This window comes from Solanum tuberosum, unplaced genomic scaffold (genome assembly GCF_000226075.1).
Source record: "Solanum tuberosum cultivar DM 1-3 516 R44 unplaced genomic scaffold, SolTub_3.0 scf00213, whole genome shotgun sequence".
NCBI classification, from domain to species: Eukaryota; Viridiplantae; Streptophyta; class Magnoliopsida; order Solanales; family Solanaceae; genus Solanum; species Solanum tuberosum.
The window spans coordinates 1012696-1038117 of NW_006239141.1; the positions used below are offsets into that span (position 1 = coordinate 1012696).

At 35.2% G+C, this 25422-nt stretch overlaps 2 protein-coding genes across 6 annotated transcripts; both read right to left on the minus strand.

Annotated features, from left to right (window-relative positions):
- Nucleotides 1-1381: 1381 nt before the first annotated feature.
- Nucleotides 1382-18557, minus strand: LOC102579996 (probable inactive ATP-dependent zinc metalloprotease FTSHI 4, chloroplastic). Of its 4 annotated transcripts, none has more exons than XM_006356270.2 (17): nucleotides 18243-18556; nucleotides 17443-17698; nucleotides 16543-16918; nucleotides 11308-11566; nucleotides 8618-8749; nucleotides 7287-7361; nucleotides 7080-7205; nucleotides 6863-6972; nucleotides 6711-6789; nucleotides 6487-6624; nucleotides 6279-6390; nucleotides 5376-5539; nucleotides 5193-5298; nucleotides 4967-5043; nucleotides 3515-3658; nucleotides 3272-3434; nucleotides 1382-2022 (listed from the first exon to the last, which is right to left on the minus strand). In XM_006356270.2, exons 1-16 carry the CDS (start codon nucleotides 18474-18476, stop codon nucleotides 3291-3293), a joined length of 2532 nt encoding a protein of 843 aa, XP_006356332.1. In that variant the 5' UTR covers nucleotides 18477-18556; the 3' UTR covers nucleotides 1382-2022; nucleotides 3272-3290. The 4 variants fall into 4 exon arrangements, with proteins under 4 accessions (XP_006356332.1, XP_006356333.1, XP_006356331.1 ...); XM_006356271.2 differs by having other exon boundaries at nucleotides 1382-2026; XM_006356269.2 differs by having other exon boundaries at nucleotides 1382-2110.
- A 1971-nt stretch (nucleotides 18558-20528) lies between these two features.
- LOC102580777 (2-oxoisovalerate dehydrogenase subunit alpha 1, mitochondrial-like) lies at nucleotides 20529-25194 on the minus strand. 2 transcript variants are annotated; one of them, XM_006356272.2, is made up of 9 exons: nucleotides 24878-25194; nucleotides 22506-22643; nucleotides 22246-22428; nucleotides 21856-22013; nucleotides 21667-21766; nucleotides 21474-21585; nucleotides 21246-21385; nucleotides 20935-21120; nucleotides 20529-20851 (listed from the first exon to the last, which is right to left on the minus strand). In XM_006356272.2, exons 1-9 carry the CDS (start codon nucleotides 25106-25108, stop codon nucleotides 20684-20686), a joined length of 1416 nt encoding a protein of 471 aa, XP_006356334.1. In that variant the 5' UTR covers nucleotides 25109-25194; the 3' UTR covers nucleotides 20529-20683. The 2 variants fall into 2 exon arrangements, with proteins under 2 accessions (XP_006356334.1, XP_015168276.1); XM_015312790.1 differs by lacking the exon at nucleotides 24878-25194 and adding an exon at nucleotides 22719-22821.
- Nucleotides 25195-25422: the final 228 nt, after the last annotated feature.

The following is a 25422-nucleotide window of genomic DNA, read 5'->3' on the forward strand; positions in this document are numbered from 1 at the left end:
AGCACATATATATAAAGGACTTGAAGCTGCAGGTAAAATAATCAAATTTTGTGCCAATAAGATTGTTTGATAATGAAATCCTTTTAAATTTGTTGAAACGATTGGAGTTTAGAAAATTGCTCGTCTCAGCACCCAAAAAGAGTGATTGAGGGGAATAATTAGAGCATATTCTGAAGGGATATTCTTGAATATTTTTTCTGGCGGGAAATGGAACGGCCGGCCATGGCGGAGCAAAGATGAAGAAATTGTGTGAAAAATAGCAACAAGACAAGGAAATATTCAATTTGGCTGGGCATTTCTTGTATCACCTATTCACCAACATTTTTCATTTTCATCTGAAACTCCGATGAAACAAATCAATATTCGTATATACCTTTTACTTCTTCATTCAAAAGCTCTGCAAATTTTGAAAAACATGAATGATGATTGCATTGATTCAACTTCACAATTCATAAACTTCAAATTCAAAACTCATAAATTTTAAATCTTCAATCCAGTACAAATTCCTTAGCTAATTGTGGAAAAAATGAACTTCACATTGTTTCATTTGATCTTATATTATATTTTGGAAATACTCTTAAACGTGATACACATAGTTCAACTTAATTAAAATGGTTATTGAAAGAACTGTGTTACACAAAATGAATCAGTTGGTCGAGTTAGTTAGAGCTAGAGCTAGAGCTAGAGCAAGATAAGATTCTTTCTCATTTCTGTATAAGACATTGCATCATTACATATTGAATATACAAGTACACTTTCCTATTGAATTCTATTCTTCATTTTGTAGCTGAATAACTCGAGCTTCTCCGCTCTAAGCACCTGTCCAGCTCCTCGAAACTCTGATTCTATCGTGAACAAATTGCAACATTAAATCTAGCTAAAGGTGCAAGTGGCGGATTTTATATGGGAGAATTTAGAAATGTTACACTTATAATCAGAACCACTGTCATAAAGTAAATTTTTAACTCTTTTATTAGAACTTTACTAGATTTTTTCCTAATATCAAGAGTGTTCATCAATAGCCAAAAAAACAATGTTTAAACATTATAGTTTTCCAGCTGAAGGGAATTCAATTGAATTACTAGTACTTTTATCCAAGTCACCTCTATTGTTGAGTCATTGAGTGCAAGCTTAAGACCCCTTTTATTTTTCACTTGATGAAATATTCATAGCATTTATTTTTATTTTTTTGTAGTCACTTATTTGCTCCGAATACGTTTAATTTCGGTGGAAGAATGCCAAGAGATTAAAATGGATGGGAAAATGGAAAAAAAAAAATTAAGCAAATTTGATGAACTGAAAGTCACTAATTTTCTACCAAAAAAAAGAAGGTAACTAGTTCCATTTTATGTAAGTCTGCTGTGTGAAACTAATACAGTTCTAACAGTTTTTCAGCCCAGCAGGCAATAGTAAGTATCGAATTTAATCGTACTAGTTGATGACAGATACCAAAGAATTTGAGTTCAGAATACAGCAAAACTGTCAGTTACCAAAAATTAATTATGACAACGATATCATCACTATAATCCCTGCAACAATATCCTGAAACAGAGGAAGTTGAATCTCCAGATATTACAAAATTCTGGAAGGGACTTTAATGGATAGGGAAGGGGGTTCGAGCTGCTGTAGGGGAATAATTTACAAAACTTCACTAATAGGCACCTTCTAAAACCTGTTTGGGACCCAGGTGAGTTGATCGACTGACTGGACTAAAAGGGCACCTTGTAAGTTGTAACCCATCATCTAGAATAGGTTATTCGCCCCTCTTGAGCACCTGTTCCTTGTACTACTGGGGATGTTAATTTTCAGCTCGGCATTTCCCAAAGCAGTTCACAAGTGGCTAATGTTTAAGGCTAGCATCATCGATACAATTTATCACCATCCAATCCTCTAGCACAGCCGGAGTCTAGCTCTGATCTCAAAAAACCTGAATATGCTACTGATGTCAAAACGCTTCTCCGAGTAATGTGAGTGTTTGGCTCCTTATATCTAGAACAAACAATGATTGAAGAGTACAACAGCCTGCCTACAACCAATTATGTCAATCAGAACGAGGAACACTGATTAATACCCCACCTCCATCCAATCCAATTTGCTTGCCGCACTTTGACTAAGCATAATTATTAAGAGAAACAGAAATATTTAGTTATTTGTTGAAAAACATGTCTCTCATATTTTGACTTTCCATGCAGCAGAACTATACAAGAAGGAAAAATCTGTCCACCAAAACATTTTGTGGTATTTCAGAATGTACTAAAGGAAGGGGAACAACTTGTGGGACATCTCAAAAGGAAAGTATCATAAGCACTTTTTGGACAGACAGATGTAACATATTTCTCAAACAAATTTGGTTGTGCTATAATAATGATGAGTATGTTTCTGTATTGCCTCTCCAGGAACTAAGCCATAAATGGCAAGTTACTCACTCCTGCTAAGGTGAAGGTTGAGGAATAGTCACATGCTTACAACTCGGTGAGGCCAAAGGTTTAGTTTACCATCTTTATGTGGATTCCTAAGTTCACTGGGTCACTAGTCAAAGATGGTTTTTTGTTGTCTTTTTTTTTTTTTTCTTCAGTTTTGTTGCTTTTCTCGGGCTCATCTTTAAAAGTGGTTCTTGTTTGACACATTTAAAAAATTTCCAGTTGGAGGATTTTGGCCACAAGAGGATTTAGATAATAAATCTAAGAACTCATCGTGTCAATTTCGGCTGCATACTGGGATATCTAGAAGCGAAAGAAACTGACACTTTTTGGGAAGCAAAGCAAAATAGAAGGGAGTTGCAAAAAGCTTAGTTTTATAAAATGTTGCATTACTTCTGTGAATTGTATACAGTTTCATGATATCCATGGGTAGAGTCCTCCCTATAATATTTTAGGGCATTTAAAGTTTAACAGTAGGCATGCCCCTTACTTTTTCTTAGAAAAAAGTTAACAGTAGGCATGCACTTAATATCCTATAATCAAGTTTAAGAAATGTAAAGGAGTTGGGATGTCCGCTCTTAGCTTATGATAAAGCAATAGCCCACCTACTTCAGTTTGATCTTTGCTTTTAGTGAACAAGTCAGGCTCTACACCTAACACTTTCAGGTCCAATAATGCTCATTTATTTATTTAAAAAATGGGGCCAAGCATAATGCAAGCTTTACCAGTCAACCCGATCTGACCTTCAAACTCAAGCAATCAGAGATGATGTTACATCCTCATGGAATTGAAGCAGACAAAATAAAGCCATAGCTGCACAATATATGCCGTTCAGAGACTAGTGGCATAACCTGTATTGGATACTTGGATCTATAGGAAATGGCTGGCCATCAGAAGTTTTGGCTTCTCCTCATCTTCTTCAGTTTCTAGTGATACAGCAGCTTTCATTTCCTCGACCCTTTTATCCCATATGCCATCTATTAGCTTCCATGTTTCATCACTAACTATCTGGGTCTGCATAAAAGCATGAAATGACATCAATACATAGAGTATTCATCATAAAGATCAATAAATAGAGCATCCATCATGCTTACCTCCATAGGTCGAGGTGCACCAAAAGTTGCAAATCCAACATTTCCAGGTGCAAACGTCACCCTCCCTGGAAGTGAAACTCCATGGACTCCCCACCGTCCAGCATATATAAGGGATCCATATTCATCGATGGGACTCACAGTAGGCTGACAAAAGAAAAAACTTTAAAAATATAAATGCCATTACACGATAACAGGCAAAAAGAGTACTATGTAAGAATGAACTGTAACCCACTGCAGGCCATGATAGACGTTTGTTCATTGGCGATTTGGCCCCCTGAATAGTTTATATTCCATCAAGTAATTTTTTTGCGTATGTACAGCAATAGGATTTGGCACCAAGGTGCAGCTTCCAAAGCTACCGAGAGTCATGATAATAGTAGGTTATATAATGGGAAAAGAAAATGGGTATTAGAGGGGGGGAGAAAAAGCCGCCTTAACTAAGAGCATCCGCAGTACTCCCCCTCACCACCACTACACAGGCCTTCAACTTTCTAATCTCCCTACTTTCCCTGAATCACCACATCCCCCTTTGAGTCTCCTCTCTTTGTTCCTGTCAATGTGCTAATCCTCACCTGACATCAATTGCAATTTAAATCTACTGGAAAAGGTGAGGAAATAAGCTACCCAAAAAAGGGGGAAGGGGTTGCGGCAATTGATCTAGTTACCTGGACAAATATATAGGATGCTGAAAGCAGCAGAATGGCGAATCAAAAAAAAAAAAAACAGCTACAATTAATCATAATAAGGTAGGTCAGATTGTGCAATGCCACATTGCATTTTCCAAATGAACAGTGTGCTAGTTCTCTTATACGATGCAACATGTAACCCAAGAGCCTGGACACAAGTCCAGGTGCGCACCCGGGTAAAGTGACTTACCTGAATGTTGAGCCATCTTATAACACTAAGAAGCATATAGAGAGAAGGATAACCTCTACATGCAGACACCAAAGTTGTGCACGAGTAAAGGCAATCCGTCAAGAAAGGGATTCATCCCCAAAGTTCTATTCTTTGATCAACAGAATTACCAGCTTTATCTCAAAAACCGCTATAGTGAAGTGATTCGTGAAGGTTAAATCAGACTAGTGAATCAAGAGAGGGGAAAAGGCAAGAAGCGAAAATCCTACTCTCTTTATCGGGAAAAAAGGCAAGAAGTGGTTGCCTGTATGCCTCAGACAGAAAACAGAATGGCATTTTCTGAGGGAACCGGTGTTCGAGATCTCTAAACATGCAACATGTTTCCCAATCCCAGGAGTTTCGATACAAAAGCAGTTACGCCAAATCTACTCCAAAGACCACCAAACCGTAATCCTCCAAAATATTTTATTAATGAAATAAGCAGGCTCATTCTTAATTTTTTCCTTTTCTTCGGGAGGGAAGAGAAAAGAAGAAAATTGCATTAGTCTTCCTCAATTATGTCAATAATAAACACTGGAAAGAGAAGTAAAGAATCACCTGAGGACTTTTAGGTGATCTTTTGTAAATGCTCCAAATTTCATCGGCTTTGATCTCTCCTTTCTCAAGTAGCACATCTGATCAACAGACACACAAGCATAAGCCAATCAACGGTAAGTGGCCAATACCAGTTGCACAATTTTACAAGTCTTACTCATGGACTCGGCGCCAATTCAGGGAAGACAATACTTAAAGTGACCAGACAATCAAGGTTAACCAACTTTACCTGTAATTGTCTCTACAGCATCATGGTTCTCCTTTAGAATAGATAAGCATTTCTCCACGGCATATCGCATGTACTCATCTCTTAGTGCTTCAATTTTAGCAGGGAGCTGCAAAACACAATAACTTGGATTAAAAATTAGACGTTTATTAGATTTAACATTTACAAGATCTAGTATATACTGACATTTGGTAAGAGATCTCTCTGGTATCTGTAATAAGCCTTTCCCAAGGCAGTCAACCCTGTCTGCAGTATCAAAAATTCTGCAAGCCTGGAAGCTTCTAAAGTTGCTTTTGCAGAGATCCAGCATAGATTGTCAACTCCAAACATTTCTTCCTCAATTACTCTGGCTACAGATTCAATCTATCAGTGTCCCATGTGAAAGAATCAAACCAAGAAAAGGAGGAAAAAACAAAGATACAAAAAGAGTGGCCTTTTAAGCAGATTGATATTGTACACATAAGGGGTATTTCCATGGGTTTGCCTTGGCATCATGTTCATGCCATTGTATTGAATCTTCATTGTCTAACAGTGCATATTTTCTCAAAGCAAATACCAAACTCAAGGGGATCATGAATAAACAAGAGAACAAGTACAGCTAAAACTGCAGTCTAATATCCAGAAGTCTCCTTTATATTAGTGACTTACCGATTTGAAACACATACTTTAGAAAAACGTCATTTCACTATATGAGACGTACAAGTCTAGTCTAGTATATAACAAGGTAGATACTCAACTTTGTGTCAACTATCAGAGTAATAGACTTATGGATCATATTATGCAATTTTGAAAGAAAAAAAAGAAGCAATAAAGCATAGATTTAGGACTCATTTATTTGCACTTAACAAGAGTCTGAATCTGAATTATTCAGATCTCAGCCCATTAAGCGCATTTGTTTTTTAAAGTATATATCATTGTTCACTTTAAATATCATTGTGCACTTAACTGTCTTATATTAAATATCATTGTTGGATATGAACAGTGAAGACGAGAAACAGAGATTTCAAACATAGATCCATAGACAGATTCACGTCAAGTGTTTATAGAACAGAAATATTGAACTGAAATACTATTTTATTTCCCACTTACGAGCACATGCACGGACTATTGAGTTCACATAATCTGCTTTCCTTTTAAACACTCTGCCTCCAATCTCCACGAATTGTATATTGGGCTGACTACGAATGGATTTGATATCCGTCTGTCATTATATCGAAACCAATTGGCACAAATGTGAGCAAGTCACAAATTTAAGAAATACTAAGATTGACTAATATGATATTTATATGAATACAACCTCAGTGAACGGTCGGTAGGGATCTGGAAGGTAACAAGCAAGAACTGCAACAGCAGCTTCTCTGTAAGCTAGTCTTAGTGTTAACTCCTCAGGGACCTCAGTACTATCTTCTTGACCCGTTTCAAATGTGCCTTTTTGCTGTAATATTAAATGGTATAACATGAACATAATGTACTAAATCAAACATACAACAGATGCTGCGTATCTCAATTTTTAGCACCTACCCTCTTTAATGCCTCAAGGAGTTCATCTCGTCCTATATAGTCCAAGTCTTTCCTTGCGGTCAAAATTCCAGCTTCATTCCTGCACAGGAGGAGGTGTGAGCTAGTCCCCCCAAATGCAGAATCAAAAGGAATTACAGTTGAGGATTATGTACAATATATTTTGAAGTTCAGCTCCAGTAAAATCTTCTGTTTGCTCTGCAATTTCCTGCAATAGAGTGTCCTTTTCCCCTTCTGACCGGAAAAATTTGTTCCGAGCATGCACCTGAGAGAATTGAAATGAGAATCAAAACAAAACATACTAACACAAAAACTACAGACAATCTTCAAAAGATTAACAGATGTCAATCACTAGTGTACAGCGACACATACCTTCAATATGGCCAATCTACCGTCTTTTGAGGGTAAACCAACCCTAATAATCTTGTCAAAACGACCCTTTCGTAGCAGGGCAGGATCAAGAATATCCAATCTATTGGTTGCACCAATAACTAAGACCTGATAACCCAGCATTAACAGCAAACCTAAGAAGCTCTCATTACTTCTTTACGGGAAACCATCATCTTAACTACAATGTACCTGTGATGTTGAGACTTTAAATCCATCCATTTCTGTCAGTATCTGAAGAAGCCCTTGTTCCCTCTCTGCACCACCCTAAGAAAGAAAATACATGTCGTTTACCATATAAAGTTATTCCAGTACAGCCCATATATATGTTTATTAATGAAATTAGTGAGGGAACCAGCTGAAACATTGGAGAAGCACTCTAGAGAAAAAGGATTTTAGTATTAGAAGTAATACAGAATATACGGATTATAGATTAGCTACCCAAAACAAGAATGACATTGAAATGAGATTAGACGGGATTGATACCTAAATTTAGACAATTCAGATATCTATAACTAGGTATTCTGGGAGAACGGTATAACAGATAAGATAGAATGACTGAATAGAAGGGTGCAACAGGAAGATACTTATGCTGGTGAACGGCAAATTTTGTAAAAACAATTGTGAGACCTGCAATTCTACGTAGATTTCCAAATATGCCGGTCCATAAGTATGACATTATGATTATTAAAAAGTGTTAAGAACGAGATGAGATACACCTAAAGTCATGTGAAATGAAGTTGTTTGCCTACAATGTCAGTGTCCATGCAACCTATAGAAAAACTTACAATATAAGTAAAAGATCTTATTACGCGATATCAACTTGTTGGGATTAAAGGTTAGTAGTGTTGATACACTTACATCAAGTCTAGTGTTGGTCAAGACTCCATTCTTTTTAGATTGTTTAGAGGAGTACTATATGTTGGTAATGCAGATAACCTCCAGCATCCGGAAACCTCTAATTTTTCTGTAAAGACAAGTTATTGAAAGGGAACAGCTCCAATGGAGCAGACCTATTTCCAAATCCAACTAGTTCGGGAGTGAATTATGGTTACTGTTGTTGTAGTAGTGATAATGTCTCCAACATATAATTTAATATTGCATTTGTCGATACAAAAATGGTGAATAATAGTCTAAGTAAAGAAGATCATCAAATTCACAAAGGAGCACCTGAAAATAAACTCTCCACTAGATGTGCTTAAGTTAATCTACGTCCCTTAATTTAAACCCTTGCCCCCCAAAACTCACCCTCTCTTTCTTTCCTTTCCGGTTTGTTGGTTGTATGGGTTTCGAAGCAAAATACAGAATAACATGTAGGAACAGAGATAGAAGAAGGGTATGGAAACATATGCAAATGGGTGTAGACTTAAGATTGCATGCACCCAAGTTACATATGAACTTAAACTTCTTTTCATACAATAATTACCAGCGGAGAGTAATACCTCGAAACCGAAAATTGCTTCTGGGAGAATAATTTCTAATATGCAAAATGAAAAAAAAAAAGAATAATATGTGTATCATACCCCACCAATATCCGGTCCACCACGTTTGCTGCCAATTGCGTCTATCTCGTCAATGAAAATAATAGAAGGAGCAAATGACCTGGCACTAGAAAAGAGATCCTTCACACGTGAAGCAGCCACACCAACAAACATCTGCATAGATGTGAAAGGTTAGAAGCTAGAAATGCTGCCAAACTAAAAAGAGAAATTCCTGAATCAAATATTGGAGTGCGAACATAGATAGTATCCACATATTATGGAAGTATAGAAGGTTAGGCTAAGGGCCTTAAGAAACATGCTTCTGTTCTTTTCTACTTCCTCCCACTAATTTTTCCTCTCTTTAGTTACACAGTTGAAGGTTAGACTGTTAAGAGCATATTTCTTGAAGCCACCAACACGGTTGGATAAGGAGAGCAAAAGATCCTGATTTATTAGAGAATGGGTACATTATTTTGAGGACATGCTTGCTGCACCTCTATTACAGACAGACAAACAAGGAATTCTGACTAACAGAGCACACCCAAACTCCACTGCACAAAGGAGAAGCAAAGATAACTGTCTACCTAAACATAGTGGCAAGGGATATAAAGAAGGTGGAAAATTCTATCACCATTTTTGGACCCACATGCACTTTGAAATCGGCAATTCAGTAGTCTCAAATATTACCATTTTCAATAATATCAAAGCCTTAGACTTCCGCATGAATAAGACAAGGTGTATTTATTACAAAATAGAACGCAACACTCTCATGGAGATAGTAAGGAACTTGTACACAATATTCTAGTAAACAAGCTCTTCGGAATAGAAGACGATGGATCCACTAGACCACTACCCAATTCATCCACTTTAACCACCTCCTCTTTATACTCGAGGTAAGTGATCCTTCTCCTTCCACATTTACTTCCACTCCTCAAATCCCTGCTCTTTACAATCCCCAACTAAGTAAATTGTGTGACCACCTCATCTTCAAGCTTAAACTATTAGAGAGAGCACACTTTTTATAACTCTATTATTATGTCCAACACGCCTCCTCACATTGTGCTAGATTCTTTTTCAAGGGGCAAAAGAAGGATAAAATCACTTTTTGAGTGGCAGAGAAATCTGAACTATGATCTCTTAGCTGATTTGATACCATGTTGAATTCTATAATCATCTTCATCTAGTATTTTGGGTTGGGCTTTCATACTCGGTCTACAACAATTGGTATTAGAACCAATTGGAGGGAATGCATCATCATCTCCCTGTATAGTCTGGGACAACATCATAAGAGCTAACTTTTGAGATTGATTTAACTTTTAAGCAGAAGGTCCACTTTTTAACCATGAAATCAGAGCTAAGAGAGCTCGTTTTTACAACCGGTTTCTACATTCATGTTCTATGGCACTTGACTTATCTCTCTCAATTTAGGCTCATCAAGCCAGTAGCTTTCTCTCTTCTTGTTCTATCGTTATGGCTTCTCTCTCTCAATACAGCCCATGGAGCTATTCTGGGCTTTTATATATATATATACACATATATATCTCAATACAACCCATCGAGCCACTAAAACTGCTGCAGACACTGATTAGCATGTTGAGCCTCATTTGTCTCCCTTTACTTCATGTTCACTCCTACTGAGTCTCCTCTCTCTCTCTTACTTAAAAAAGTATTAGTAACAAAAAAACTTCTTCAGTACACGTGTGGGATGGAATTAGACAATACACTTCTCCCTCGTTGTTTGTGCAAGGGTAAAAAATGTCCAAAGTCACTTCACCCTTAACCTTAAGGTCTTGGATTGGATGAACAAATACTTCCACACCAAACATAGGTTAGCCGTTAGGTAAATTTTCCTAGAGACTGTACTGTAGAAAGTAAAGACAATGTTCACACGTATTAGATGTTTTACATTTGCTAACTGATACATACCAAGACTGACACACATAAGGTTATTATTTCTGAGGAGTTTCTGGACATTAACAATTGAATCATGCCTAGGGAGACCACAACATAGGACTGGCCATCAAAGAATCATCTATATGCTTTACAAGAATCCATATTAGAGTATATCCCTGCTTTTGTGGGGAAGCTAATATTGATTGTTGATGGTCCACAATCCAGCATTGTAGCATAGCAAATATAGCTCAGAAGGCAGGTAAATGTTTATGAAAAGTTTATTAGCAGGAAGTAATGACTTAAGACATTCAATCGAGCTGTGCTAAATTATAGCATCCAAAAAGATATCCCACAATGTTTCTTTCAGATCTAGAGGACCTATAGACAATAAGCTAAAACAAAATTGAAAAGTGAAATGAGGTTTATATATATATATATAGAGGTTAATAAACAAAAACAAAGAAACAAATGGAAAAACTTGCAAGTGTTTACAAGAAATAAATACAGGTTCAAGAAACAGAAGCTAATGAAAACCTTGTTATCTTTTCTTATTCTTTTTTGAAATGGAAAGTAAAAAAACCTTGGTATCTTTAACAAACAATTGTTCGAATAGGCAGGGAAATCAGGAAAATGATACATCTGGTTTTGCCAAACATAACCGGAATGTAGCTTTCATTTTGGAGTCCATTATAGCAGATATAGTCATACATGCTGTGGTTAACCCTGTAAGTGGATGTTGTTGCCCAAAACAATAGTCAATTAAAGAAAATTTAATAATCTTGCAGCTGTTGGAATTTACTCCTCCATTTAAGTGTGTCGGAATTGCAAGTACTTCTCACCTCAACAAAATCAGTACCATTAGCAGCAAAAAAAGGTAATCCTGCTTCTCCAGCTATAGCTTTTGCCAGAAGTGTTTTGCCAGTTCCAGGAGGACCATGGAGAAGCACACCTTTTGGGCAATAAATCCCTTTGTCTTGAAACTCTTCTTCATTCCTCAATATTCGAACAATCTCTTGAAGTTCTCTCTTAATATATTCTTGGCCAGCAAAATCATCAAAAGTTATACCAGTTTTTTCTTCTGCTGATATGAATTTTGCACTGATGCCAGATGGTAAAAAGAAAATTAGATACGCACAGTGTTTTCTTTATTTAAGTAATAAGATTTTATTTATGTTTGGGAAAAACAAACGCCCATATACAAGAGATATGCCAAAAAGTAGAATATCTACAAAAACAAATGTTTTTCTACAAAAGGCATCCAACCTTCTATACCTAAGGGGATCTCATGGGTGCACCAAAAAGCAATAAGGGATGAGGGCTAGTCCTCAACTAAACTAAATTTATCACCATCCCTTCAAGAGCTCTCCTATTTCTCTCTCCACACAATCCACTAAGTGCTAATGGAGCTACATTCCAAACCCTATGTCTTTTCCTCCGTCTGCCACAATTACAGCTGGTCAACATTGCTTTCAAAGTGCCTGGCATCACCCATTGTACTCCAAACCATGCCAGAGTTTCCCACCATAATCTTGAGAGTTGAGACAGACCAGTAATGAAGAAGAAGATGGTTAACCTGCCCAGGCCCTTGCACATAAACCACCAACTTACATAAGAGAGTTTTCTCTTCCTTAAATTCTCGGTGTCATGATTACCCCCTCTAGCTACTACGCAAGTGAAAGAAAAATACACATCTCTTGGAATCACAGAAATCCAAATTGAACCATAAGGATAGTCAATCTCCTCCCTGGTCAACATCTTCTCTTTTTTTTACAAGGTAAATAATTTTACTAAAATTTGGGGGAACCCTATATACAAGCCATACACCAAAAAAAGAGAACCTACACCAAAATATGGTTCTCGACAGAAGAGATCCAATCCTCTATACAAATTGGGACCTCGCAAGTACACCAAAAAGAAACTAAGGAAAAAACACTACTCTTCATTTTTACAATATCAAGTTCCACACCTTCAAAAGCCCTGATATTCCTCTCTTTCCAAATGACCCACATGATTGATAAGGGGGCAATGCACCAGGAGCCTCGGGTTTTCCTTCCCCCTTTTATGAGTCCAACTTTGCAAGGCCTCCTTCACTGTACCCGGTACGACCCATTGCATCTCAAATAAATTAAGGGCCACCCTCCATAACCGACTAGCCACCTTATAATGCAAAAGAAGGTGATCTACACTTTCACCTTCCCTTTTACACATGAAACACCAACTAATATAGATGATTCTCCTCTTTCTTAGATTCTCCGTTGTTAATAACACAACCCTTGCCGCCAACCATACAAAGAAACAAACCTTCCTTAGTGCTCTAGGGATCCAAATGGAGTCTTGGGGATAAGCACCTTCCTCTCTCACTAGCAACTTCTTATAAAAAGAGCTAACGGTGAATAAGCCATCATCACTCTCTTGCAACCTCCATACATCCATTAAGTTGTTTGGTGTGTCTAGGCTATACAAAAGCTCTATCAATTGTGAAATTCTTCCATCTCACAATGATTTAGGCTCCTTTTGAATCTTAAGTAAGTGTTAAATTCTTCCATCTCACAATGATTTAGGTTCCTTTTGAATCTTAAGTCACAGTGGATAACACCCTCATGAGACCTACAAATTTGTTGGATTGTCATCTCTCGCTGGCCAGATTCACGATATAAATTAGGAAAGGCTTCCTTCAACTCGATCTCCTTGCACCACTTATGTGTCCTCAAACTAATCTTACTTCCGTCCCCAACCTTGAAAGAGATATGTCCACAAAAATGTTCCCACCCCTTCATGATATTCCTCCACAAACCATACCTAAACGAAGTTACAATGTTTTTTATACTCGATCCATCATCCATTATACCATATTTATCCACCGCCCCCCTCCAAAGAGCATTCTCTTCCATCCCGAATCTCCATATCCACTTCCCTAACAAAGCTTCATTATACATCCTGAAATCTTTCACTCCAAGCCCTCCCCATTTCTTTAGAGATGCTAGCAAGACAGAAAGAAAGTATCCCAAAAACTTCAGACCCGTTCCACCACCTATTTGCTATATCCACATAATCTAGTTCTCTGAGCTACATGTTCTTGAATCTAAACGAAATGCGCAAACTGCTCCTTCTACTCCCATCTAGCAAGATAGGCGTATGATCCAAAGTCAATCTAGGTAATGAGACTTGCAACACATTTGGGACTAGTGCCGGCAAAATGAGCCCATATTTTGGTAACCCGCCCAATCCGTCCATATTTTAATGGGTTGGGTGAGTGACTTTTTACATGGGTAAAATATGGGTTGATACCCATATTTAGCCCATAAAAATATGGGTAAAATATGGATTAGCCAAATGGGTTAAGCTTCTAACTTTTATTCACTCAAAATTCATGATATCACTAAAAAAATTGTAACTTCTCTTCCTTTTTATGTTCTTCTATAGAACTAATTATTTTTCTCTATAATTGAAAAGGTGAAGTCTTTGGCCCTCCAAAAATATATATTTTAAATGTACATTTCTTTTGTTAATTATAATTATATTTTTATATTTGTTTAATTTTATATTGGATAATAAATAATAGTGTCAAAAAAGCAAATCACGTATTAGTATTGACAATGCTTAAGCCTTAAAGTGCATTAAGCATGTTTTAGTCCTAAAATGCAACTATTCATTTACTTTGAAATTAAAAATATTTTCCCCTTGTTATTACATAAATATATTTTATATTGAAAAGTTAGAAATTTTTTTTTTTTTTTACTTTTATGATACAATAAAACTAAATGAAGCATTTTCAACATTTTTCATCTAAAAAAAGACTAAAATATTTTCTCCATGTTGAATTCTTAAGTAGAGTACTATTTACTCATGAAAATATGGGTAAACTAGTATTTTACCCAATCCATTTTTACCCATATCAAATATGGGCGGGTTGAATTATTACCCATTTTATGTTGACCCATTTTCAACCAGCCCAAATTTGACCCAACCCACCCATTTGCCACCACTATTTGGGACCAACTCCTCTCAATCAGTGGATACCAAGAATCTAACGAGTCTAGATTTTGATGAGGAATCACTTGCTCTGGTCCTAGTAAAATTTGCCCCTGTGGCCCTGTCAAAGGAAGATCAATAAGATATTGGTTATCAACAAACCTTAAGGACTCCTCCATCGCCCTAGAGATCACTCTTGCAATCCACTCTCTCCTCATAAAATCTTATAGTGCTAAAATCCTCTCCTAACACCCAAGGGACCTCCCAACCCATCATAATAGTGGATATATCTTCCCACAAACTCTCTTTACTTCCCTCCCCACCGGAACGTACACCCCCCTTCCCTCGAAGCCTAACTCCTCACTACTTCCCAAGATTTTACCCGCACTGCGATCATAAACTCCCCCTTACTTACCTCCATCACCTCCAATTTTCTGTCATCCCCAAAAACTTTGATACCCCATGCATTCCCTAATGCCGAAACCCAATCATATTTTACCCATCCACCACCGCATCTGTCACCACCTCCATTTTAGTCTCTTAAAAGCACAAAAGTCCCCCCCTCCCCTCCCAACTCCCTACTCCCATTTTAGTAATAGCCCTCTTATTGGGGTCATTCATCCCCCCTTCACATTCTAAGAAATAATTTTTACTTCCATAATCAACAACTTTACCCTCACACACATCCTCCCATCTCATGTACCCCCACTCTTACTCCTACATCTCCTCTTGAACACCAGTAGGTTAAAATTTACCCTCACCAGCAGTCCTCCAATCTCCTATACCCCTACTCTGACTCCTACTCCTACCTCTCCTCTTGTACTCCAGCAAGTTACCTTCTCCCTTTTATCCTTCCGCAAGCTACTTTCCTTACCCACCCTCACGTCAACAATCTCCTTTTCTCTAACCCATTTTGCCTCTTCTTCAATGTCCCAAAGGAGTTCTAACACCCTACCCTCCTTCCCTTCAAAGACCACTCCCAAAAATTCCCCGAACATCAAGTATTTCTCTCCCTCCCTACTAATCAAGCTTCTACCTTCCTCAAAACATGCTAATGACAACACATCATCTTCCTGAACATCATAACAGCCATGTTTAGTACCCAAAAACAGTTAACAGTTACCAAAAACATGACTAGCAGTCCTTTCTTCCTTAGTAGAAGCAAAAATGGAGTTGGAACCAGTAAAACAGGTTCAAAATTCAGGATCTAAAATTTCTAGCCGGATCCAAGACATTTTTTGGCTCCAGCGAGGTCGCCGGAGGTGAACCAACCCCAGAACCACTTCCATTCCGGTTTGCCCAGCAACCTAGAGTGGCCGTCACCCTTCAAAAAGTCGGAACAAGTTCCCTTCAGCCCTAGATTTACATAAACCAGCTCGCCGAAACTGGAATTCTGGTCGCCTGGCCTTGCGAGAACTCCAGATCTAACGATCTGACGGCCCCCTTCTGCATGGCTGCTTCTCATAAAATGATTTGGCATAAGAGTCTCTATTGTTCCCCAAACCCCATTCCCATACATCATGTCCCTTTGGTGAGCATCCTTGTTTATGCAACAACTCGAACAAACTTAGGAACTCCAGCTCTTCCTATTTCAAAAAAAAAAATCCTGAACTGCAAATCCCAATAGCCTCCCCATCTTGTAATCTCCAAACTCGCTAGATTATCATCTCCTTTCGGCTTGAATGCTATATAAGTTGGGGAATGTAATGCTCAAAGCATTATCCACGCACCACTTATACCTCCAAAATTTTACTCTTCTCCTATCCCCTACTCCAAATGCCACATTGTTGCTAAATTCTACCCATGTGAACTAGACATACATATGAACTTTGAGCTTGTGCCGCATTTCGGGTGTTTCACTTTCATAGATAAGTCCAAAGTTATCAGGGAAATTGGTCCTAAAGGACAACTACTCCTATCAAAGCTCACAGTAAAACCCATCTGATTCAAAACATACATAATTTCAAGCTTTACAGTGACAAAGATGAAACTTGATAAAATGCGAGGAAAGGTATAAATCCAACTTCTCTAGAACATACAAAATTGAAAGGAAGTTTACAGTCAATAAACATATATAACAAGCAGTGAAAGTTTTCAATTACCGGCTTTTTCCTAATGAACCAAGGGCACGCTGCTTGAGTGGCTCTTTTATCTTTTTGGGAGGGCTGCCCAAATCGCAAGGTATTAATTTTGAATAAATTGGTCTCATCTTATTATCAATCCAAATGTACAATAGAACTGAAAGTGCCAGCCGCATAGACCACACACCTGCTGTCGCGACAGTAGAATAAACTTCAGCAGGGATGTTATTCACATTATACACATCAACATTTACAAGTTGTTGATGCAACTTCCTCCAAACATCATTCCATCTATCTATTGGCATCCGGTCAACGACATGACGCTTGAAAACAATTTCCTTTTTAGTGTCCCCTCCTGAACGATTTGTTTTTCCATCCTTGTAATATGGAAGAATCACTACAAATAAACCGGAAACCAAATAAACAAACTTGGGAATGCGGTAAGATATCATCTATTAGATATTGCATAACTGATTCCTAGAGAAAAAACATCTTGATAAGTGATAACTAAGTTGATAAGGTTAGATATTGTCAGAAATTAACAATAGATAGTAACAATGACTTCCAAAGCTTTCAGTACCTAGAATTTTATCGGAGATCCCCAAAGGTACTAATACCTAGAATCATATTCTTTAAATTTGTAACCTTTTACCTAAATGCATGCACAATAGTTTAGTTGGGTGATTTGTTAATTTGCTTGGGAGGTGCAACCGTACAAGAAGTGCTCCAACCACACACACTTACCCAATTTTCACCATGTGTATTGGACGGAAAAGTTGTCTGCTACCTAGAAATAAATTCTTTTAATTTGTTATGATGCTCAATCGCAGGAAGACCTTCTATTGCTTAACATATGGTGTACAAAGCTCAATCAAGCATCATAACAAAATGAAAGTAAGAAACACATAGAGAATAGTTAACCTGAAACTGTCTGTCCGTAGTTCGAATACTCCATAAACTGCACATTGTTTGCATTCAGAAGGTTTTGGAATTCACTGTAGTCTATCCTATGAGAATTTTCAGGATCCCACTCTGTCCCCTTCAGCTTTCCCTGCATGGCCAGCAATTTCCTACTCCATTCTGAAGCCAGCACAAGCTGCCTCTCTAATTGAACATTTGCCTTTCTTTCAAACTCCTCTAAATTATTTATCCTTTCACGCTCTGCCTCCTTCAGTTTCTGAGATCCCATTAAACAAATCATAGCATTAAAACAAATTTCCTGTATGTAACCTGAAGTAACAAGTCATAATTATTTAGTTGTTGTTAACCCTTAATTGTTTTACCACGTACTTCTAATCCGAATAATGCAAAATATGGTTATCTCAGGAATCATAATCATACTTGAGATTGTTCAATAAATTCCCATAAACAGATAAAAATTCTGCAACCAACTAGAGTATCCGGTAACCAAAAGGAATAACTCTGTATCAAGTTCCATGGAATTCATTCAACAAAACAATTCATGCAATCTCCATCACCCTAATAGGATTCCTAAGTTAACTAATTGTTAAAAGTATTATGTTTCGGCAGCAAGCAAAAATTCGATTATCAAATTCCGTAAATTTAACCTTCAAAGCCAAGGTAATACACTTAATACACCTACCAATCAGCAAATTAGCATGAAAAAATCTAAAACTATAAAAATTCTTCCCATCTACATCAATGCAAGCATGCGCAAAACCACATCATTCAAGAAAAAAAAAGAGAGAGAGAAAGCTAACCTCAAACAGCTGCTGAGCTGATTCAGTTTCATCACCAGCAGAGTTAGAATTGGAACTGGAAGTGGAGGCAGCAGCTTTACAAGGGTAGACATTGAAGGGCTTTGAGCCAATATAGAGGGAATTCCGGCGAGGTTTTAGGTGGAAATTGAAAGCGGTGAATGGAGATGAAGAGTATCTGGGTAGGGTTTTAGGAGGAGAGAAAGAGGGTTTTAGCAAATGAATATTGGATGTCATCTTCTTCGATTAGCTCATACGTCCTCTTCTCTTATCTTTTATTCTTCTCAATCCTTGTGAAACACAACTCCATTTTCATCTATATGTATTTCAATCTTTTATTTTCATGAAAAAATATTTACTACTACTATTAGTTTTGGGCCGGCAATTAAATTTTTTGTGTGTATAGCTATTTCCTTTTTTCTTCGATCGATATCTGTATTAAAGCTCGATTATTTTGGATTAATACTGCATAGAGATTTATTTCTCTATTTCTTGATAACATAAGCCTAAAAATGTATATAATTATAGATCATGCCATGCTTGACTAGCCAAGTACACAAACGATCCTACATTTTCTTGTTTCTTCCATATTTTTATTTGTATAAGTATTTCACATTATTCACTAAACTTATGAAAATTGATCCACCACTTCTTATTCTTTACAATTATTTTAAAAAAATATTTGATTGTGTCGCATAAATTGAAATAGAGGAACTAATGGAGTAAAGGCATTTTCAGTTATTTATATATTTACAAATTATGTTAAAAGTACTATGAATCACAATAATTAATAGCTTAAATTAGTTTTAAAAATTATGATCAAAGAAAAATTTGTTTAACTCTTAAAATTCTATCAGTGTCATATAAATTGAGATTGTATTAGTAATATTTATTAGGTTTGTGCTTATATATCTTATATATAATACAAAGTTAGGAATAGATAAAGTGATGTAACACATCTCGATAATTAACAATGATATTTCTTCTTCTTTTTCCTCATTTTTTGATACTATAAAATATAGGGAAAATTGTATAAAATAGCAAACTATTAATTCAAATTAAATGTTATAACACAGTTTCATTTAATTGTAATTTGTAGCAAACAGTTATCATTTGCCTCTCTCTCCAGCGAATCACGCTCCCCACTCTCCTAGATCTCGTTCCCCACTCTCCCTTGCCTCTCTCACTTTATACAAACACAAATGTATAAATTGTGTTTGTGTTTGTATAAAGCGAGAGAAAATTATATATACAAATACAAATACATATATTTTCGTCCTGTACACTTATAATTATACAAATACATATCTTCATCTACCAATTTTCTTTTCCCTTTCTCTTTTTCTCGCTTTATACAAACACAAATTATACAAATTACAATCTATACTTTGTGTTGTATAAAGCGAGAGAGAGAAATTTGATATACAAATGTTTTATTTCAATTCAATCGTATACAAATTCAAATATTATGCAGATATACAAACACAATCATTGATACATATACATAGTAGCTACATATATACAATTATCTAACCGATATACATATACAATCGTTGCGCTTTATACAAACGAGAGGCTGCCAACGATTTATACAAATCTGATGCATATGCAAACTATAGTTATATAGCATACAAATATGATTTTTATGTTTGCTAAACATAAACTTTACTCAAAAATATATTTGCGCTATGCATAATGCACTAATTAATTTACAAAAGTTTCTTTTAAATAAATTTTGTCAAACAAATAAAATAATATGCATTAAAATTATAATTATAAAATATTCATCAAATATTTCTTATATAAATTTCATTAATAGAATTAGAGTTAGATGACCAATAATTTTTATTATTATGTCTTTATAAAAAGTATCTTATATAAAAATAAAAGATTTTCTCTTTTAAATACAATGTTTGATATGTCATTCTAATAGTAGTAGACTTGTGTTTTTCACTAGATAATATGAAAATTTTGTTTTCCAAAATAAATCCACTATTAATAATCAATCACAACAATAATTCAGTGAAATTTCTTAAGTAGTATCTAAAGAGAATAGAGTATACTCAAATGCATTTTTCTTAATTGACATATACAAATTGAATAACTATAACATACTCATTATAAAATCAAGCCATCAACAGAGAGAAAGTTAATACCATTAACATATACTAGACGAGAGATGAAGTCAAGCATTTGTTTCAGAACTTTTGTTTTTAATGTAGATATTTTTATATATATATATATAACTTTATAGAACTTTGGCAATTTCAGAGTTGCATTCTAGCTAGCTATTCAGAAACGGAGTTGGGATTTTGAGTTTATGAGTTTTGAATTCTAGAAGATAAGAGTTTACTAATTAATTATACATATAACGCGAATATTTAAACACAAATGAAGTAATTGTGAAGCTGTAGCTCTGCCCCTAATCATAAAACACTATAAGCTTATATAGGAACATCAGAAGGATATTCTTTTGGGAATCTTCTAACAGCATCCTTAACAGATTTCTCTTGGTCTTGAAGATTTAATGGCATTTTGTCATAAACATCTGTAAACAAATTTGTCAATGAAGGTTTCTCCACCTTCTCTGCTGCTTGAATAGCTTCCAACACCTGATTCAAGAAGAAGAAACAAAACATTATAAGTATTTAGCAGATATCAGATGAAGATCAATGTTGTTCTGCCAATATTGAACCTGTTTTCTGATGTCTCCGCGAAGTTTGGATTCATTTTCATCACTCCACCAGCCATTTCTTTGAATGTATTTTCTGAATTTTGCTATTGGACTTTTTGCTGTTTTCCAGTGTTCGATTTCCTCCACGGGTCGATACTTGGTTGAATCATCAGATGTTGAATGGTGAGCTACTCTGTATGTCATGGCCTAAAAGTTACACAAAGAATGTCAAGCTAGTACTTATAAGAGTGATTTATGTTTTAACAATTTCAAGATTCAGTCCAGATTTTGCAACATTGTGTTGTAACTTGAACTCTGATGTGAGTTTTTACCTCTACTAATATTGGCCTTTGTTCCTTAATTGCCATTTTGCGAGCTGCACGAATAGCACTATAAGTTGCCAAGGCATCGTTGCCATCTACACGAATGCTTCTAATACCATACGCTTGTCCTTTAGAGGCGATTCCATCACCTGACATAACAAGACATCAGAAAATCTACCTTGGAGAAAATTACTAGTAAAAGGTGCATTGTATATCAAATGAGTTTTAGGAAAATACTTCGAAATTGTTGGTTTATAGGAGTGCTAATGGCCCATCCATTGTTGCGGCATATAAAGACAACAGGAGCATCCAGTACCGCTGCAAAGTTTAATGCAGCATGGAAATCTCCCTGCAAATTACATCATGAAAAAATCAGCCAATTGACGTAGAATATGCCTAAAAATCGCGTTATTTTGCTTAGTTTAATTACCTCACTGGTGCTGCCATCTCCAAAGTAAGTGACCGCGCAAGCCTCCTTTTTTTCCATCTTGAGGGAATAAGCAACGCCCACGGCCTGAGGAATCTGTGTTCTGATGAAAATGGAATTCGGAGCAGAAAATTGTTTAGATGGAATATCCTGAATCTTAAGGGAAAATGCTAAAAACTTTGAGATTCTTACGCGATTGGCGAAGAAACAGTTAAGTAATTGAGCTCATTAGAACCATGGTGGCATGGCATTTGCCTTCCTTTTCCATAATCAAACTTGTTTCCGAACAATTGATTGGCAACCTGTTCCAAGGGGTAACCGCGCCATAATATAACCCCTACTTCCCTGTACTGCAATGTACAACAACATATTGAATTACATCATTTCCCGGTTGTAGGATCATGAAACTATTGTTAAAATCTATTAGAACAAATATAACCAAAAAAATGCTACTAAACATGATACAAGAAAGTGCCAAATTCATTGCTTTCAGCTCATACAACGTATAAAAAGATTACACTTATTTTGAACCTACGATCTTGAATTCGTCTCTGAATAACAATAATAATAGCAAAAAAGTACCTGAGGTAACACGAAGTCGTCTAAGGAGAGAGCAGCAGCAGATGCTATGTTGATAGCTTCTTCTCCAGCAGTTGTGAGATAAAAAGACAACCTCCCCTGTCTTTGTGCTTCATAAAAAATGGTATCCATAGTTTGAAGTGTCACCATTGAACTATACATCTTTATTGCCAATTCTTTGCTCACCTAACCAAATAAATGCATCAAATTTCAATTCATTTTTTTTTCTTTTTCAATTCAATAGAAATGAGATTTGAAATTACCTCCTCAAAGATTGTCCCTGGAAGTGGATAACCATCATCATCAAGAACTCTATAACAAGGTAATCTCTTTTCAGACAACTCCGAAATAAACTTCATTTGAGAAGTAATTGGAACTTTTCCACCAGGAAAATCCATCACCTGCCAATTCCAACAATTACATGAATCATCATTGTACGTGTCGTTACAAATAAAACTTGATGAAATGATAATAACCTGAAAATCATCGTCATTTTCAGCAAACAGAGAAGATTGTTCTTTCAATGATAAAAGTCTTGTTGATGAAAAACCAACAAGTGTAAGTGTTTTTTACGAACAATTCTATGAGTTTGTTTACAATTGGAGAAGAGGAATCCCATCATATTATATGAAGTAGTAAAATTTTAAGTTTTTATTTTTATATTTTCTTGATGCTCTACTCATCAAGAACTAGAAGGAAATGTTCATGGAATTGAGACACTAGAAGAGGAAACTATATATAGAATAAAGTAAATTTTTCGAAAAAAAAAATGAAAAATTCTCATAACCTTCTTTTGGATCATTGTACAAGTTTTTGAGAAGAAAAAAAAAAAAAGGAAACAAAACACTTTTTCAAAATTTTAAATTTTAATAACCAGGTACTAGTCGTATATCCTTACTTGTCCATTATATTAAAAATAATTGTTTAACAATACTTGTTCAGTTTAGAAAATCAAGAGATAAACTGTCCAATACTATTTTTGAAATAAAATTAAAAGTTACTATTCTTTAAAAAATAATTGTACTTATGTCAAAATAGGTTAAAACATAAGAGGAGACATTGTTTTGTAGTGTTCACCACTGACAAGTGTAACAACAACAACATGTATCACATGGCTGCCTACACATGACGGAGACGTCGAGAAAGGGTGATTATATATTTGATTTAGAAGAAAATTTAGCTATTTTATGTTAAATTTCTAGAAGAAAAATAACTTGACTGGTTAATATCATCCGTCAAGTTATTTTTTCTTGTTCTATTTTTACAAATATCTCATTTTTTTGGTAATTTTTAATTTCGACTTTTCATAGGATATATTAAGACCACAAAAAAATATTTAAAATATTCTAATACATTCTCATATCTTTAGCTTAAGATTATACAGTTAAAATTTCTTCTTTATTTTCTTAAACACAGTATCAAGTTAGAATTAAATAAATAAATCAAAAAGAAAAGCATGCAATATTATCAACCGAACTAAAAAAAAACTTAGTAGCTCAATTAATTGGCTGTTTGACAGTAAATATTATATTCCCTATTTGGCAACCTCTTTCCCTTTTCCATTTTCCTTACCCAAATTAGAAAAAAAAAAGATAAAGTATTTACGGAATTAAAGACGAATAAAAATGATTTAATAACATCTTACCTAACAATCTGACAACTGAATTTATTGTATACATAAAGACAATTAAAATCGATTTCATAAAAGTCTAACCTAACTAAAAGAGTAACTACTCTTTTGGGAATTAAAGTCTATTAACAAATTAGTATTCTTAAGTTTGCGTTTGGACATATCATATAAAGGGATATAAAGTTATGGTTTTAAATTAGTGTCTGAATATGCAATTTGGGGCCATAAATCTAAAATTTCAAATCATGATTTTAATTTTTTTAAATAAAAAACTTGATTCATAAATTTACATTTAAAAAACATCAGTCTAAATTTTGTAAAAGAAAAACATAGCTTATAAAGAGTATATTATTTCGTTATTTATATGAGATAACTTATTTCACTGTCTATCATTAAATGATAAGGTAAAATAATTCTAATGTATTTGATACTAAAATTATACTTTCTTATTTCACCTATCAAACGATCTAACGCTTACACTTGGCAAATGTAATTATTTTGTTTTCTTGGATAAATGCCAAACTTCTTTTCAAACATCTCAAAATGAAACACGTCATGGTGATGGTGAGTCACATTTGTTCAAATCGTCTAATACCAAACTTTCTTGAATTATTATTATGATTTTTTTCATTATTATTATTATTTTAAAATTAAATAAACTTTTTAACTTAGAATCTATTAAAGTTCCTAAGATTTCGAATTCAAATTCTACCGTCAAAACTAATACTACTATATAACTCCTTATCATCTTCCAATTTTATTAGATATATATAATTATTTGATATTTATATAGTAAAACAAATTAAAGTGTGCAGAAATTTAACTAAACATTACGATTATTAAAAAAAATGATTTTTTTAGTAAATTAGGAATTCAAAAGTTGTTTCGATCGATCACATGTTTAAATTCCAAATATGACATTTTAATAGTAGTTCTTTTTCGTTGATATAAATTTCTGATTATGTCGCTAAAAAGTTATCGGAGGGAAATAGTAAAAAACATTACCTGATTTTCAACTTCTTCATAGTCAATTGTATCTAGCTGCTCTCCAGCTTTACCGGACTGGTAACGTTCCGGCCGAAAAATGGTGGCAGACTCGCCGGAAAAACTCCCCGTCGGCTTAATAAAACCACCACCTCCGTTGCCGGAAGAAGTTGTAAATGGTGAGAAGAAACGAACCCTTGTGTTTAGAAGAAAATGGTTAAATTTTGTTGATTTTGAAATCAAATTTGCCATTGATAATAATTTTCTTCAACAAAAAAATGGTTAAATGGATTGTGATAATAAATGAGGCTCAAAGGGAGAAGTTGATATGCATTTTTTTTTGTGAGTGTGTATATTATTTATAAGTAAATAAGACCATAGTCATAAATTTGGATTTTATCATATTTTATTAGGGATATGAGTAGAATTAATTAAGTGATCGAAAGAGGTCAAAATTTGCATAATAATAATAATAATGTCATAATTTATTTATTTTTTAATTTTGAGGAGCCAATGAGGACCATCTAGACTTTTCTTACTCTAATAATAATTTTTTATCAAAAATA

Bases quoted from the DNA above. Each gene is read 5' to 3' on its own strand.
- LOC102580777 (XM_006356272.2), bottom strand. From the start codon at position 25,108: ATGGCAAATTTGATTTCAAAATCAACAAAATTTAACCATTTTCTTCTA. The intron at 22,429-22,505 runs GTAATTTCAAAT...TTATTTGGTTAG, and splicing joins CAGGGACAATCTTTGAGGAG to GTGAGCAAAGAATTGGCAAT. The intron at 21,121-21,245 runs GTAAAAACTCAC...TGTAACTTTTAG, and splicing joins AAAGGCCAATATTAGTAGAG to GCCATGACATACAGAGTAGC.
- LOC102579996 (XM_006356270.2), bottom strand. From the start codon at position 18,476: ATGACATCCAATATTCATTTGCTAAAACCCTCTTTCTCTCCTCCTAAA. The intron at 11,567-16,542 runs GTAATTGAAAAC...ATCTGGCATCAG, and splicing joins GGTTCATTAGGAAAAAGCCG to TGCAAAATTCATATCAGCAG. The intron at 8,750-11,307 runs GTGAGAAGTACT...ACATCTATGCAG, and splicing joins ATGGTACTGATTTTGTTGAG to ATGTTTGTTGGTGTGGCTGC.